General features: G+C 38.4%; 1 protein-coding gene across 1 annotated transcript in view; it reads right to left on the bottom strand.

Moving 5' to 3' along the window:
- Positions 1-17,846, bottom strand: part of ZYG11A (zyg-11 family member A, cell cycle regulator) — a gene marked incomplete at both ends in the record, with an annotated part of 58,580 nt that overhangs the window by 21,481 nt on the left and 19,253 nt on the right. The window contains 2 exons of the mRNA XM_079698303.1: positions 223-363; positions 9,687-10,438. Coding sequence (XP_079554429.1) covers positions 223-363; positions 9,687-10,438 — 893 coding nt within the window. The remainder of the gene's footprint in view (positions 1-222; positions 364-9,686; positions 10,439-17,846) is intronic.

The raw sequence follows: 17,846 nt of genomic DNA, 5'->3' as shown, positions 1-17,846 counted from the left end.
CAGACCAAATTCAAAAATTTGAATGATTCAAATTGATTCAGATGCTCAAAAAAAGAGATGTTCTAGCAGTTTAAGCCTAACACCATTCTCCTCTATCTGTGAGGGCACTTTGACTCACAATAGAATAAGGCATATAAGTTAACCATATTCATTGTGTTTGATGAACAACTTTAATTGAACCAAATAATAATAATAAAAACTACATTTCTGATGTGCAGTTACCTTTAAAATAGCAGGCATGGCTACTTGCATTGAAAATGTCTCTGTGAAGAGCCTGTAGAGGGCTTCCTTCATAAAACATGACCTATTCCTGTATCGGCTCAGTGCTTCTGAAATCTGACTCATATTGGCTCCTCCGGCAACCTGGAAAACAAGGATGTTACCAATAGGTTTCACCATTCACCTTCAAGCACAGGCTTTTAGAGCGTGTCAAGTATTTGAAACAACAGATTTTCACTTAAATGTTTTAATAGCTTTACAATCTTGATCTCATTCAATCATAATTCTAGTAGGTAAAAGTTCTTCTCAACCTCATTTCTACATGGTGGGTCCAGAGAGGTGATGTACATTGTTAAATGTAACAAACCAGTTAAGTGGTGGGGCCAGATTCAAATACCATCTCTCTACAACTATATTACAGTTGAGACTGCAACTGCATACTAGCTAGCATGTAAATTCTTAAACAACCAATAAATAACCATGAATGCACGTCTTCTAAGTACTCATACAGAATGAATTAAGACAATAAAAGACAGGGAAAAGACCACGTAAAATAACTAAGATGAAAAAGGAGTTGACCAGTTATAGAATTAATTAATTAATATTAATATAATTCTTCCTTGCTACCACTGAAGTAATAATTTCAGAAAGTCTATAAATAGACTTTGGGTCTGGAGGATAATGGTATCCTCCTGATCCAAACCATCAAGTCAGCAAAGAATGTAGACAAAACTAGATACTATGCAGTTTTCAGCATTCCTGGGTGGTGAAGAAAAAGAAGAAAATAAAGGGGTAAAATTCAGGATCCTACAAAATGAAAAGAAAAACAACCTCTTCTCCACTCCACCATGACCAGTAGTCACATCACCCATTGAAGAAACATCACATCATTAAATTGACAGAAGAGTGCTTTTGAATTAGGAACCCTGTCAATTAAATGCCAATAAATAAAAAGATTCAAACCAATTCCATAAAAAGCTACTATAAGAAATTTTTTAAAAAGCAAATCTACACATTTCAACTGAGAAAAATTCTTCCCCTAAACCAACAACAAATCAGAAGAAAACTGTAACACAGCACTTTAAACTGAATTAAATCTTCTTAATCAGCATGTTAGGATGTGAAAAAATACGTTCAACAGAAAGATGAAACAAGGGATGATTAAACTCAGGAAAAAGACAAAATCATATCAAACATAAAAATTAAGTTACAAAGTACCCAAGGAAGAGTACAGCTGAATAAATATTTAGTAAGGAGAAGAAATGCAAGAAATAAACAAGAGAAAGAAATTTTAAGAAAGAAGAAGTAAAAAGGAATCTAAGATTGAGTGCTTATATAGAAAAAAATAAAGAAGATCCAACACACATATACTTGAAGTTCCTGGGGAAGAAATGAACTAACATTTAAAACTACTACCAAGAAAAACTTTCCAGAAATAAAAAAAAGACCTAAATCAATACACTGAAATAATCCACCAGCTACCTGGGAAAACTGACCCAGACCAAGTCTGAGACATAGCACAATATAAGGATTAAATTTAAAGATAAAGAAAAAAATCTTCAGGGCCTTCACATAAAAAGATCAAACAAATTAGAGAATTAGATTGTCAGTAGACTTAACAAGCAACACACAAAACAATGTAACAGTGGACAAGCATTTTCAAGAAATAAGGGGAAAAAAAGGTAAACAAAGGAGTTTATATCCATGCTTGCAACTTCTAGAGGAAGTCTGGACAGTAAATTGTGTTCAATTCCATAAATTTCAGCTCTTACCACAATAACAGTTGTCCATGCCCCAACCCACCCCCCAGCCACCAGCACATGCTCCTAGAGCTCCCTGCACTTAGCTTGTGAGAGCCCATGTGGGAAAAAGGACCCTGCCCTCCAAATATCAGGGATCTATGCTCTCTGATCACTGCTTGCTGCTTCTGAGAACAGGTACAAAGAGGTGAGCAGCCACTGTTGTTACACCCCCACCCCACCAACTGTTCAAAGCCCCCCTCCAACAGATAAAGTGACTACCAGGGGATTTAAAGGGCTGCCCCTTCATTGTTTTCTTTTTCCCCTTTTAGGAGACATTAATGACTATGACATTCAAAACAACTGCATATACAGAGAAAATTTCAAAGTGACTGCACATGCCCAGGAAAAGGCTCAAAAAAGACCTAATAAGACCTTAAAGTTTATACTTCAGGCTGATCCTCAACACAGACCCAAAATACAAAAACAATAACAAAAGCATCAAACCCCAGGAAAGGAAAAAAACCTGATTTCCAGAGTTGCAATATTATTAGTTTCAAATGTCCAGTTATCAACAACAAAAACAAATCATAAAGCATATAAAAAGATAGGAAAACATAGTCCATTCAAAAGGAAAAAGAAGAAAAATCAAAAGACACCGTCCCTGGGGCTTCCCTGGTGACGCAGTGGTTAAAAATCTGCCTGCCAATGCAGGAGACACGGGTTCGAGCCCTGGTCCGGAAAGATCCCACGTGCCGCGGAGCAAATAATAAGCCCATGCACCACAACTACTGAGCCTGTGCTCTAGAGCCCGCAAGCCACAACTACTGAGCCCATGTGCCACAACTATTGAAGCCTGCACACCTACAGCCCGTGCTCTGCAACATGAGAAGGCACCTTAATGAGAAGCCCATGCACCGCAATGAAGAGTAGCCCCCGCTCGTCACAACTAGAGAAAGCCCACACACGGCAACAAAGACCCAATGCAGCCAAAAAATTTTTTTAATTAATAGTTTTTAAAAATCTTACAATAAAAAAAATGAACTCAAAATGGATCAAAGACTTAAATTTATGACCTATAACTATAAAACTCTTACAAGGAAACATGGGGCAAAATCTTCACAATATTATACTTGGCAGTGATTTCTTGGATATGACACCAAAGGAACAAGCAACAAAAGAAATGCAGACAAACTGAACTTCATGAAAAAAGACAACCCAGAGAATGGGAGAAAATATTTGAAAATCATATATCATAAGGAATTAATATCCAGACTACACAGAGAACTCCTATAACTCAACAACAACAACAACAAAAAAAAAAAAACCCAAGCAACCTGATTTAAAAGTTGGCAAAGGACTTCATCAGACGTTCTTCAAAGACATACCAATGGTCAATAAGCTCCTTATAAAAGATGCCCAATATCACTGATCAGTATGGAAATGCAAATCAAAACTTCAAGGGATTTCTCTGGCGGCCCAGTGGTTAAGGCTCCATGCTTCCAATGCAAGGAGCGTCGGTTCGATCCCTGGTCAGGGAATTAAAATGCCACATGCCACACAGTACAGCCAAAAAAATAAATAAAATAAAAATTAAAAGGGTTATCCCTGTAAAAAGAAAAAAAAATTCAATGAGATACCACCTCACATCCATTAGTATGGCTACTACTAAAAAATTTAAAAACAGGGGTTTCCCTGGTGGCGCACTGGTTAAGAATCCACCTGCCAATGCAGGGGACATGGGTTTGATCCCTGGTCTCAGAAGATCCCACGAGCCATGGAGCAACTAAGACCGTGCTCCAAAACTACTGAGCCTGCGCGCTAGAGCACGCAAGCCACAACTACTGAAGCCCGTGTGCCCTAGAGCCCGCATGCCACAACCACTGAGCCCACACACTACAACTACAGAAGCCCACACACTCTAGGGACCACGTGCCACAACTACTGAGCCCGCGTGCTGCAAATACTGAAGCCCACACGTCTAGAGCCCGTGCTCCGCAACAAGAGAAGTCACCGCAATGAGAAGCCTGTGCACCACAACAAAGAGTAGCCCCCCACTTGCTGCAAATAGAGAGAAAGCCCATGTGCAGCAACAAAGACCCAACCCAGCCAAAAATAAATTTAAAAAAATTTTTTTTAAGTCTCTGCTGCTATTTACAATAGCCAGGACATGGAAGCAACCTAAGTGTCCATCGACAGATGAATGGATAAAGAAGATGTGGCACATATATACAATGCAATATTACTCAGCCATAAAAAGAAACAAAATTGAGTTATTTGTAGTGAGGTAGATGGACCAAAGTGTGTCATACTGAGTGAGGTAAGTCAGAAAGAGAAAAAGAAACACCGTATGCTAACACATATATATGGAATCTAAAAAAAAAAAAAAAAAGGTTCTGGAGAACCTAGGGGCAGGACAGGAAAAAAGACACAGATGTAGAGAATGGACTTGAGGACATGGGGAGGAGGAAGGGTACGCTGGGACGAAGTGAGAGAGTGGCATGGACATATATACACTACCAAATGTAAAATAGCTAGCTAGTAGGAAGCAGCCGCATAGCACAGGGAGATCAGCTGGGTGCTTTGTGTCCACCTAGAGGGGTGGGATAGGGAGGGTGGGAGGGAGACGAAAGAGGGAGGGGATATGGGGATATATGTATACGTATAGCTGATTCACTTTGTTATACAGCAGAAACTAACACATCATTGTAAAGCAATTATACTCCAATAAAGATGTTAAAAAAATTTTTTAATGTCTCTGCTGACCTTTAAAAAATAAAAAATTCAAAATTCAAAAACAGAAAATAATATATGTTGGCAAGTATGTGAAGAAAATGGAACATTTGTGCACTGTTAGTGGGAATGTAAAATGGTACAGCTGCTGTAGAAAACAGTATGGCAGTTCCTCAAAAAATTAATAGAATTACCATAAGATCTAGCAATTCCACTTCAGGATATATACCAAAAGAATTAAAAGCAGGGTCTTGGGAGTTCCCTGGTGGCCTAGTGGTTAGGATTCTGGGCTTTCACTGCTGTGGCCCAGGTTCAATCCCTGGAACTGAGATCCCTCAAGCTGTGTGGCACAGCAAAAAAAAAAAAAAAAAAAAAAAAGGCAGGGTCTCGAAGAGATATTTGTATACCCATGCTAACAACATTATTCACAATTACCAACACAGCCAAAACATGGAAACAACCCAAGTGTACATTGATGATAAATAGACAAGCAAAATGTGGTATACACATAATGGATGTTATTCAACCTGAAAAAGGCAGTATGCCACAACATGGATGAACCCTGAGGACACTATGCAAAGTGAAATGAGCCAGTCACAAAAAGACAAGTACTGTATGATTCCACTTACATGAGGTAGTTAGAATAGTCAAAATCATAGAGACAAAAGTAGAATGGAAGTTGTCAGGGTCCAGGGAGAAGGGGTAATGGGAGTTAGTGTTTAATGGGTATAGAATTTCAGCCTTACAAGATAAAAAGAGCTATGAAGATGAATGGTGGTGACGGTTGAACAAAATTATGAATGTATGCAAAACCACTGAACTATATACTTAAAAAAGATTAAAATGATAAATTTTATGTTATATGTATTTTACCATCCCCTCCCAAAAAATGGGAACATGAACTGACACAGGGTGATTTCCAAGACATACTGCTTAGTAAAAAAAGCAAAGTGCAGAGTACATATACTATGCTACCTATTGTGTAAGAAGAGGAAATTTAAAAACCTAAATATATGTGCTTAGTGCTTTGACTATACTCTCAGTCAAGAGGGAAAAGAAAGAACTGCAAACATATCTTCAACTTTTTTTAGTAGGTCTGTGTTTCAAAGTAGTATAGGTGTGGGACTTCCCTGGTGGCACAGTGTTTAAGACTCTGCGCTACAATGCAGGGGGCCTGGGTTCAATCCCTGGCCAGGGAACTAGATCCCACATGCATGCAGCAACTAAGAGTTTGTATGCCACAACTAAGGAGCCGGAGATCCGCAACTAAGGAGCCCTCCTGCTGCAACTAAGACCCTGTGCAACCGAATAAATAAATAAATAATGTAAAAGAAAAAAAAACAAGTAGTATAGGTGTAGCAACTCTGAAACTATTTTATATGTGTTATAGGATTAAGCAAATGTGCTGACGCTTTTGAGAGCCAAAGTTCTCACTGTGGGAAAGAGAGATACAAATACAGAATGTGGAAGGGCAAAGAACAGTGTGAGGATGGTCATTTGGAAGTATCACTTTTAAACTTACTTCATCTATTTCTTGGCTCTGTTCACTGAAAGGGCTTAAAAACACATCTAGTACTCAGATATTGGTTTCCTCCTAAAAGGAACCAGGGCTTCTGGGAGAAATGTCTAATTCCAAGGCCAAAACAGAGAAGTATAAGAAGCCTGGAACATCTTAGTTTGCCAGAAAGTAAAGAAGTACTCAAAATAATAACAACAACAAAAATGGGGGCATGTAAAAACTGACACGGGAGCTCTCATTGGCCAACCTGTGACAAATTGAGCATCAAAATAATTAAGAAGAGTAATGAATTATAAATCATTGAAAACATCAGGAATCAATGAGTCCACACTGAGGATACGTTAGACTTGCTAAATGTAGAAAGGAGAGCTGGAGTTGGAAAATCACCACTTTGCAACCACTGCAGTAAAGATTGGTTCAGGTAAGAAACATCAATGGATGCTATATCTAGATCAGAACGTTTGATGAGGACCAGGATATTGGCATAGTCTTCTAATATCTTATATATTGCTTATTAGTTTCAAGAGGAATAGTATTACCTATGTAGTGTAGAAACAATACAACAGTATATAGATAATATTTTATCTGCACCTGGATATTTTACCTAGTACCTGAACAATACTTTGACCAAGTGATGAAAAGTAACTTCACTAATGAGGGGCACTGTGTGCTTCATGTTGTAATACACTTGAGAAGGACACAACGACCCTTATGTGGTATTCCAAGCAGAGATGGAAGAACCTGAATATAATTATGAGGAAGCATCAGACTAACCCAAAATGAGGAGTATTCTTCAAAAAAGCCAACAAAACAATGCTGGTCTGTATTCTTCAAAAATATCAATGTAACAAAGGACAGGAAGGACTAAGGAACTCTTCTAGTTTAAATTATGAAGAAATATAACAACTGAATGCAAAAATAATCCTGGACTAAAAGGAAAAATATTTTATAAAGGGCATTACTGGGATAATATACATAGTAGATTATATAAAAGTATTGCATCAATGCTAAATTTCCTGAAATTTGATAGCTGCACTGTGGTCATCCCTGAGGCTATCCTTGCTCTCAGAAGAGTCCAAGAGACTATCCTTGCTCTACGATATACAAACTGAAGTATGTTAAGGGGCAGAGGGGCATGATGTATGCAACCTACCCTCAAGAAAAAAACTGTGTGTGTGTGTGTGCACATATGTGTACAAGTGCATGCAGAGATAAAATATGAAAAAACAAATTTGGAAAAATGTTTAAAGTTAGTGATCTGCAAAGTTTAAAATTATTTCAAAATAATTTTTCAAGTACTATACATTGCCCAACGACCTACACATTATTAAGAATCTAAATGCTGGATATATTCTAAAAATTTTTAAAGTTTTGTTAACATCCAGATGTAAGAGCTGAAAGAGAAACAAAGGATAAGCCCTAGTAAGGCTAAGCAGAAGACCAGATAGCTGTTGCATCACCCTCTCTCTCCAGGGCTTCCTATAGATGCCATTACAAAACAATCCTCAAAAGGGATTCTTGCTACGCCCCACCAGTGGATCAACAAGGATTTCTTAGCAAATGAAAATGTTACATGGCTTTTAATACTAATGGCGGGTGCCCTTTCCACCCATTTTAAAGCAATTAAGTACACGTTGCCCACTCTAACATTGGGTGCAGGAAATAACACATACTTGTTCTGTTAGATTTTCACTAACACTTAATTTTATCCATTTTAATTTAAGCAAACTTTTTTTTTTTTTTTTTTTTTGGTGGTACGCGGGCCTCTCACGGTTGTGGCCTCTCCCGTTGCGGAGCACAGGCTCCAGACGCGCAGGCTCAGCTGCCATGGCTCACAGGCCCAGCCGCTCCGCGGCATGTGGGATCCTCCCGGACCAGGGCACGAACTCGTGTCCCCTGCATCGGCAGGCGGACTCTCAACCACTGCGCCACCAGGGAAGCCCCAAGCAAACTTTTGATTAACCTAAACAACAAAAATACTTAGTATATTTTGCATCTGATTCGAGCGATACATATTTCTCTTAAATATAAGATTTTCTGAAACACACCTCTTAAACTTACCATACCTTACACTCCACGTAAGTCTAGATTAAGATCTTTAGAGTTTCTTAGTACTAGGAAGATTATGGTCTCTCCTCTCCATCCCCACAATATCCAACACTGTATATAAGGCATAATTTAAAATTTTCAAAATAAACTAAACTTACATGTATACCAGATAAAGTTTACTGCAAGAAGACTTCTATCATTTTCTTTTGGTGTACCCACTTTGACAGTATCTTAACAATATGCATAATCTGTCTATAGCACTTGTCCAATATTACTGTATGTATCAGGAGTTGATGTGTTAAAATCTATTTTTTTTAATCACTGTGGTCTTTTGATCATTGTGACACTAAATGCCATTAATCTGAAACTGGCCTAGGTGTTCATTCACGGTAAACAATTCTCTACTATACACATTTAATTTGAAAGTTCAAATTATCTATCTGTAGCCTAATGATGTAACTGATGGCTTCCACCTTCATTAACAAGCCAGAAAATTAAAAGGACTTTAAAATACAACAATTGCTATTTTCAAATCAAAAGAATAAAATTGTGAAAACAACTAATGACTGTAAATCACTTTTCTCTCTCACCCTAGGAAAAATTACATAAGGTATAATTATTTTTTTAAAAGGGTTCTTTTAAAGTGGTGGTTCTGAACTTTGGCTGCACACTAGAATTATGTGCGAGCTTTCAAAACCTTGATGCCCAGAACAAGTCCCAGACCAATTAAATCAGAATCTCTGGGGAATGGGACACAAGCATCAGTGTATTTTAAAGCTTCCGAAGTGTTTACAATGTACAACTGAGGTAGAAAGCCACTGTTTTAAAAGAGAAATATTCTAGGACATATATGCTGCTTTAAAAACAGCACCATGAGAGGCTATAAACATATTTCAGTAGTGTTCAATACTTTTTTCTTAAGACTCTTTTAAAAATCGCTTTTTGTCATACCTTCACCAAAAATGGTGTTAGACATATTGATCACCTGCCTTATTCGTTATATTTAGCTGTTACTAGAGGTGAAAACACTAGTTTTAGAGTCACAAAGACCAGGATACAAGTCCCAGCTCTATCATTTAATACTTCTATGACTGTGGATAAGTAGCTTAACTTCCCTGAGCTTCCATTTCCTCATCTGTAAAAAACAATGTGCATGACATCTGGCACATAAGAGGTAATGTATAAATGACTCTGCTTATCATTATCAAACCAGAGTAGAAGACGTGGAGGCTAGGACTGTATCTTGTTTAAGGTTATATGTTCACAACCTACCACACAGGAGCTACGCAATAATTCTTAATTAAGCTCCTTAAGAATTTTTTAATCTGCCTTTGTAACCCTAATGCCTAGTACAGATTCTGATATACAACAAAAACTTTAAAATGTTTTGAACAAATGAAACGAACTTATTTCAGTAAAGAACAAACCCTCAAGCCTTGCGCTGTAGCAAAGAATTCAGAATAACCAGCATCCGTAGCCAAGAGTCCCACAAATTGCATCGCAGGCCGCTGCTGTATAAACAGTTCTACAGCTTCATCAGTGATGCAACTGCCCCCAGAAATGTCCAGTGACACAATGTTAGGCAGAATATCCTTCTGCTGTAGCAAATGAAAAGCTAGATCTGACTTGAGTTGCCTGTGATCAGAAATATCAAGGTGAAGCAGACATTTAAGTTCTCTAATGACTGCGAGAATCTGAGGTTTGGTCATGGTCAGGCATTTTAGATAGTGCATCGTGAGAGATCTGAGTCGATCCTTACAGGTAAGAAGTGCAGAGATGTTAGTGACCATAGTATTAGAGATATCCAAGCTTTCCAGTCTGGGTAACTGAGAAACATTAGCCAGGTCTTCACTATGAAAACAAACACTGAAAACACTTAAGATGCGAAGACCAGTGAGCTGACCAAAGAACAACAGTCTTGAATTTTGAGGGATGCTTGTTGAGTCCAACAGGAGACGTCGGAGGTTTTGCTGGATCCAGCTATTGCTGCAGAGTCCATTTAGGATGTCTGGAACTGAGAGGTCAGTGTGTACGGCAGTAGCATCCAGTTCAATGAGTTTGTGATGGCAGAAGGCTTTTATGAATGCAGCTGTAGATATTTTAGCTTTTTGAATATTGACCAGCTTCAGTTTCATTTGGTTGCCTCGGAAAATGCTTGCCGTTCTATCAGTCAGCTTGCCTATAAGAGAACCAGAACCAGCTTGTAATAACAACTAAATCTCATGCCTTTTCCAGGAGGTGTTATAGCCAAAGAACTTTGACAGATGCTAATAATAACAACAATAATGACCTACATTTGCTGCTTACTCTGTGCCAAGCACTGTTCTAAACCCTTTACTCAAATTATCTCATTTACTCTTTACAATAACACCATAAAAGAACTATGATTATTACCATCTTATAGCCGAGGAAACTCAAGCTTAAAGAGGTTAAGTAACTTGCTCAAGGTCAAAATGTGTGGCAGAATCAAGAATCAAAACCAGTTTGACTCCAGAGCCCACAGTTTTAACCACAGCAACCTTGTTCACAGAAAATAAAGAACAAAATAAAAGAAGTAGGTAAGTATAGGGTATATAATATGAAAACAGCACTAATGATTACTTTTAACCAAATTAGTGCATGGCCTTTGGTAAGTCACTTACCTCTCTAGGCCTCATTTTCCTCATCTGTAAAATGAGTGGGTTATACTAGATTTCATTTAGAAACGATTTACTAAGCATCTTCTATGTGTGAGATCCCATGTTAAGTAATAGGCTCACAAGGTAATTAGACACGTGTGACCATAAAGAATTCAGTCTAGGAAGCATGACAGGCAAATAAATTATTATAATAATGTATTATATCCAATGGTGATTCATACCAGGTATTGAATTAATACAAATGAGGTTAACATCGGGGAAGGTTTTTAAGATGGAATATCAGTTTCCCAGGGTGAAGGTGAAGGGTGGAAGAACATGCCAAAGACATGGAGGCACAGAACAACAGATTTTTCAGAATGACCCTAAGTAGATCAGCACTACTGGCCCATAGCATACAAGGGGAAGCATGGCTGGAAATGAAAGTGGAGAGGGAGGTAAAAGGCAGATGGGGCCTGTAAACAAAGCTAGGAAACTCAGACATTTACCCTATAAACAATAATGAACAACTCAAAATTTTTAAGCAAAAAAAAAAAGAATGGTCATAATTATATTTTTAGAAAGATCAATTATGTGATAATGTAAAAGAATTAGGATGGTATTTGATGGGAGTGAGATGGGGCAAGAGATTATTAATGATTTTAATGATGAGAAATGAAAGTTTAAACTGACAACATGGTAGCTGAATGGACTAGGGGAAAGAACTGAGGAAAAAGGTATATAAGATGATTCACAAGTTCCCAGTTTGAGTTGGGCTGTGCTACTAAGATAGGAAAAAGGAAACCCCAATATTCAAGGCTTTGAGAAGGAACTTATTATATTTATTCAACAAATATCAAGTGCTCAAGGTATGCAAAGTGCTATGCTACATGCTGAGAATGGTGAATGAGACAGACATGGCTCTTGCCATCTTGGGGTTTATTTACATCCTAGAAAGAGAACACAGATACAAAAGAATATAAAACAAGCAGAATACTACTAACATTAAAAATGTAGTTAAGTGTTCTAAAGGAAACAAACAAGAATATAATATAGGGGTGGGGAAAAGGAGGAGGAGGACAAGAATCTTCTGTCTCTCGGTGAGGTATGAGGAGGCGACATTTAAACTGAGACCAAAAGGATATGAAAAGCAAAGGCAGCTGTCATTCCAGACATGAGGAGTTAAAGACCTGATATGGGAAAAAGCTTGGCTTTTTCTGTGAAATAAGAGAAAACCAATGTGGCTGAAGCATAGTTGGTGAAGGGGATACCGGCATCTGACAGGGTAGAGACAGAGGCAAGAGTCAGACCTTACAGGCCAGGGTAAATAATTGGCATTTTATCCTAAGTACAAGGAGAAGCCCTTAAAGAGTGGCAGAGGTGTATACAGATCTGATTAAGGTATAAGAGGACTGCTCTCTGCTGTGTGGCAGAGCTTGGCGAGGGGCAGAACTGGAGGTAAGGAAACCACTTGGGAGACCAGGGGAGAAGTAAGAGAAAGGTGTCAATGACAGGGGCTAGGAGGAAAAGAACGTTTGAGATATGTATTTTGAAGACAGAAAATGTGCCAACAGAATCAATGGTAGAGGGAGGAGGAATGAAAAATGACTCCTAAGTCACTGAACAACTAGGAAGATTTTGAGATGGGAGGAAATGGCAGTGTAGCAGATGCTGTGATGTGACACCAGATCACATTTAGAGATAAAGGACTTACTACTTGAGCTGCTGGGAATGCCACCAACTGACAGCCCTCATCTATGGGGACTGCATCAGCTGAAAAGAACTGCTTCACCCATGGTCATACCACTTTCCCATGGAAACCCATATCCCAAGACTGTGTTGGGAGGTATAAAGATCCAGCCCTCACGCCCTAATGCAACACAGATCTGGGTAGTTATTCCACCTTCAGGACTTCCCATAAGATCAGCCGAGGTCTTCTCAGTTCTACATATTTTAAATCTAAAAGACTGAAGCATAAACATTTGGAATTAATCAGCATAGAGACAGTATTTAAAACCATGGGAATGGATGACATGAGAAGGTAAGAAGAAAAGGAACAAGGACCAAGTACCAAAAAGCATCTACGTTTAAGATCAAATAGCAGAATGAGGAATAATAGCCATGATAATAACTAACCGTTTTTGAATGTTCTGAACATTTTAGATATACTAACTCCCTGAATCCTCATAAAACCCAATGAAGTATGTATTATTATTAGTCATACTTTACAGATGAGATGAGGCATAAGGAACTTAAGTAACTGGCCCATGGAAATGGTGGCAAACCCAAATAGTCTGGCACCAAAGCCAGAACTCTTACCCTTTCTGTACTACCCTTCAAGGGAAGCTAGATGAGCAGACAGATAAGCAGCAGCCACTGAGGTAGAAGAAAACCAAAAGAAGATGATGATTCAGCAGCCCAGAGAAGAGTTATAAGATATGTAAGAGGCATCCTGGATATGTGGTTCTGGAGCTTAGAATAAAGACCTGCACTGGAAACTCCGGGAAATTCAAGTAGAAGTGGTAGCTAAACCAAACAAAATTACCCAGGTAGTGTACAAAGTGAGAAGGGTACCCAAGACAGAAACTTGAGGAACATAAAAGATTTAACGTATATACGGAGAAACAGAGGCATACAAACGAAATTGTGGAATAGTAACCAAGGATAAAATAAAAAAACAGAAAAACAAAGTACTCTAAGCCAGGAAAGTTGAGAGTAATAAACATTAAGTCATACATACAAGAACCCCTGATGATTTAATAAATCTAGGAAGGTAATAATCATCTATGGCCACCAAAAGTGAAAAACAACCAGGCAATCAGACTTTATTAACACCCTTAAGAAGTATAGGGCACTACCAAACATCAAACCTGAATCTGATCAAGCCTCTACCTCTAATTTCCAATTTATAGGAATTACAAGGATCAGAGAAACATATCAAATCATTGCAGTCAAACAATGGTAAAGTCCAGATTGTAGGACACTTTACAAAACAAATGACCAGTTTCTTTAAAAAAAAAAAGAAAATAACTGGAAAATCCCAAAATACATGGAGATTAAACAACACACTTCTAAATAACATGAGTCAAAGAAAAAATCTGAAGAGAAACTGAAAAATATTTTGAATTAAATGAAAATGAAAACACAACTTATCAAAATCTATGGGATGCAGCAAAGGCAGTGCTTAGAGGGAAAGTTATAGCCCTGAATGCATATATTAGAAAAGAAAGATCTAAAATCAATAATCTAAGTTCCCATTTTAGGAAACTAGAAAAAGAAGAGCAAATTAAATTCAAAGTAAGCAGAAGAAAAGAAATAAGAATTAGAGCAGAAGGACTAACATCAGCAACATGGTAGAGTGAAACACTACCGTGGTCTCTCCCCTTCAATCTACAGCCAATAAAACATCCATCCACAATGCACATATAAACAGCTCATACAACTCAATATCAAAATAACAAACAACTCAATTTAAAAATGGGCAAAGACCTAAAAAGACATTTCTCCAAAGACATGCATATGCCCAACAGGCACATGAAAAGATGCTCAACATCCCTAATCACCAGGGAAATGCAAATCAAAACCACAATGAGATGTCACCTCATACCTGTCAGAATGGCTATCATCAAAAAGAACACAAATAACAAATGTTGGCGAGAATGTGGAGAAAAGGGAACCCTCATATGCTGTTGGGTGGGAATGTAAATTGGTACAGCTACTGTGGAAAACATCATGGAGGTTTCTCAAAAAAACTGAACTACCATATGACCAGCAATTCCACTCCTGGGTATATATCCGAAGAAAAAATGAAAACACTAATCTGAAAAGATACATACATCCCAATGTTCATAGCAGCATTATTTACCACTACCAAGGTACAGAAGCAGGGCTTCCCTGGTGGCACAGTGGTGAAGAATCCGCCTGCCAATGCAGGGGACACGGGTCCAAGCCCTGGTCCAGGAAGATCTCACATGCTGTGGAGCAACTAAGCCCGTGCACCACAACGACTGGGTCTGCACTCTAGAGACCATGAGCCACAACTACTGAAGCCCACGCGCATAGAGCCTGTGCTCTGCAACAACAGAAGCCACCACAATGGGAAGCCCATGCACTGCAACAAAGAGTAGCTCCTGCTCTATGCAACCAGAGAAAGCCCGCGCGCAGCAACGAACACCCAACACAGCCAAAAATAAATAAATAAATAAAGACGTGGAAGCAACCCAAGTGTCCATCAACAGATGAATGGATACTAGCCTTACAACAAATGTTAAAGGAACTTCTCTAGGCGGGAAACACAAGAGAAAAAGACCTACAAAAACAAACACAAAATAATTAATAAAATGGCAACAGGAACATACATAAAGGTGAATGGATAAAGAAGGTGTGTATATGTATGTGTGTGTGTATATAACATTTATATATATTACATTTTTATATATGATTTTTATATTTATATATTTTATATATTTATATTTATATAAAATGGAATACTAAGCCATAAAAGAGAACAAAATTTGCCCATTTGCAGCAACATGGATGGATTCAGAAAGCATGATGCTAAGTGAAATAAGTCAGACAAAGAAAGACAAATACTGTATGATATCACTTATATGTGGAACTTAATAAAAATACAACAAACTAGTGAATATAACAGAAAAGAAGAAGACAGACAGATATAGAGAACAAACTAGTGATTACCAGTGTGTGTATGTGGGCAATAATAGAGGTAGGGGACTGGGAAGTACAAACTACTGGTGTAAGAAAGGCTACAAAGATGTACTGTGCAACACAGTAAATATAGCCAATATTCTGTAATAACTGTAAATGGACTATAACCTTTAAAAATTGTATACAACTTTGAAAATTAAAAAGATAAAGAGGATGAATGATAGACCAAAAAAACCCTATTATCAAAATGGCAAGAAATAAGTACTGGCAAGGATGTGGAAACCCTCATACACTGTTAGTGGGAATGTAGATTGGTGCAGTCACTATGGAAAACAGCATGGAGAGTCCCACAAAATTACAAATAGAACTGCCATATAATCTAGCTATCCCACTTCTGGGTAGTTATCCAAAGAATACAAAAACATTAATTCAAAAAGATACATGCACCCCTATGGTCAATGCAGCATTGTTTACAATAACAAAGATATGGACACAACCTAAGTGCCCATCAACAGATGAATGGATAAAGAAGATGTGGAATATATACAATGGAATACTACTCAGCCATTAAAAAAATGAAATCTTAGCATTTCTGACAACATGGATGGACCTTGATGGTATTATGCTCAGTGAAATTAGTCAGACAGAGAAAGACAAATACCGTATAATTTCACTTTTATGTGGAATATAAACAAACAAAATATGAAAAACTAAACCAAACAGAAACATGTAGATAGAAAAAACAGAGTAGTGTTTATCAGACAGGAAGAAGTGGGGGGGAGGGCAAACAGGTAAAGGGGATCAACTGTATGGTGACAGAGGAAACTAAATTTTTGGTGATGGGTACACCGTATTTCTATACAGAGGTAGAAATATATTCTGTACATGTAAAACTAATAATGTTATAAACAAATGTTACCCCAGATCAATAAGGGAAAATCAATAAAACCATAAGCTGGTTCTTTGACAAGACCAATAAAATCAGTTAGATTCTAGCCAGACTAAAATAAAGAGACAAATTACTAATATCAGAAATGAGAGAGAGGACATCACTACAGATCTCATGGACATTAAAAGGATATGATAAAAAAAAAAAAAAAAGGGATATGATGGGCTTCCCTGGTGGTGCAATGGTTGAGAAGCCGCCTGCCAATGCAGGGGACACGGGTTCGAGCCCTGGTCTGGGAAGATCCCACATGCCGCGGAGCAGCTAAGCCTGTGCACCACAACTACTGAACCTGCACTCTAGGGCCCGCGTGCCTCAACTACTGAGCCCATGCGCCACAACTACTGAGCCTGCAGTCTAGAGCCCATGAGCCACAACTACTGAGCCCACATGCCACAGCTACTGAAGCCCACACGCTTGGAGCCCGTGCTCCGCAGCAAGAGAAGCCACCGCAACGAGAAGCCCGTGCACCACAACGAAGAGCCAACACAGCCAAAAATAAATAAATTTATTAATTTTTTTAAAAAAGGATACGAAAGGAATACTATAAACAGCTCTATGCCCACAATTTTGATAACCTAAATTAAATGGACCAAATCCTTGAAAGGCACAATCTACCAAAACTCACACAAAAGAAACAGACAATGTGAATGGATCTATATCTATTAAAGAAATTGAATCAATAATTAATAACCTTCCAAAACAAAAAGCACCTGGATGGGTTCACTGGTGAATTCTACCAAACATTTAAGGAAGAAATTGTACCAGTTCTCTACAATTTCTTTCAGAACATAGTAGCACAGGGGATACCTCCTAACTCATTCTTTGAGGTCAGCATTACCCTAACACCAGAACCACAGAGCACCTGGGACTTTCCTGATGGAGCAGTGGATAAGACTCCACACTCCCAATGCAGGGGGCCCAGGTTCAATCCCTGGTCAGGGGACTAGATCCCACATGCATGCCACAACTAAGAGTTTGCAAGCCACAACTAAGAAGCCTGCATGCCGCAACTAAGGAGCCTGCCTGCCGCAACTAAGGAGCCTGCCTGCCGCAACTAAGACCTGGTGCAACCAAATAAATAAAAAATAAAAAAATAATTTAAAAAACCCCACAGAGCTACTATGAAAGAAAACTATAGACCAATATCTCTCATGAACACAGATGCAAAAATCCTCAACAACAACAAAAAAAACTCAACAAAATATTGGCAAGTCAAATCCAAAAATGTATTTTTTCTTGGGGTGGGGGGGGCTGCATTGGGTCTTCATTTCTGCACACGGGCTTTCTCTAGTTGCAGAAAGCACGGGCTGCTCTTCATTGCAGTATGCGGGCTTCTCACTGCAGTGGCTTCTCTT

This window comes from Hyperoodon ampullatus (genome assembly GCF_949752795.1).
Source record: "Hyperoodon ampullatus genome assembly, chromosome: 2".
NCBI classification, from domain to species: domain Eukaryota; kingdom Metazoa; phylum Chordata; class Mammalia; order Artiodactyla; family Ziphiidae; genus Hyperoodon; species Hyperoodon ampullatus.
The sequence above is the reverse complement of the archived record's forward strand: the minus strand, read 5'-3'. Positions and strand labels throughout refer to the sequence as shown.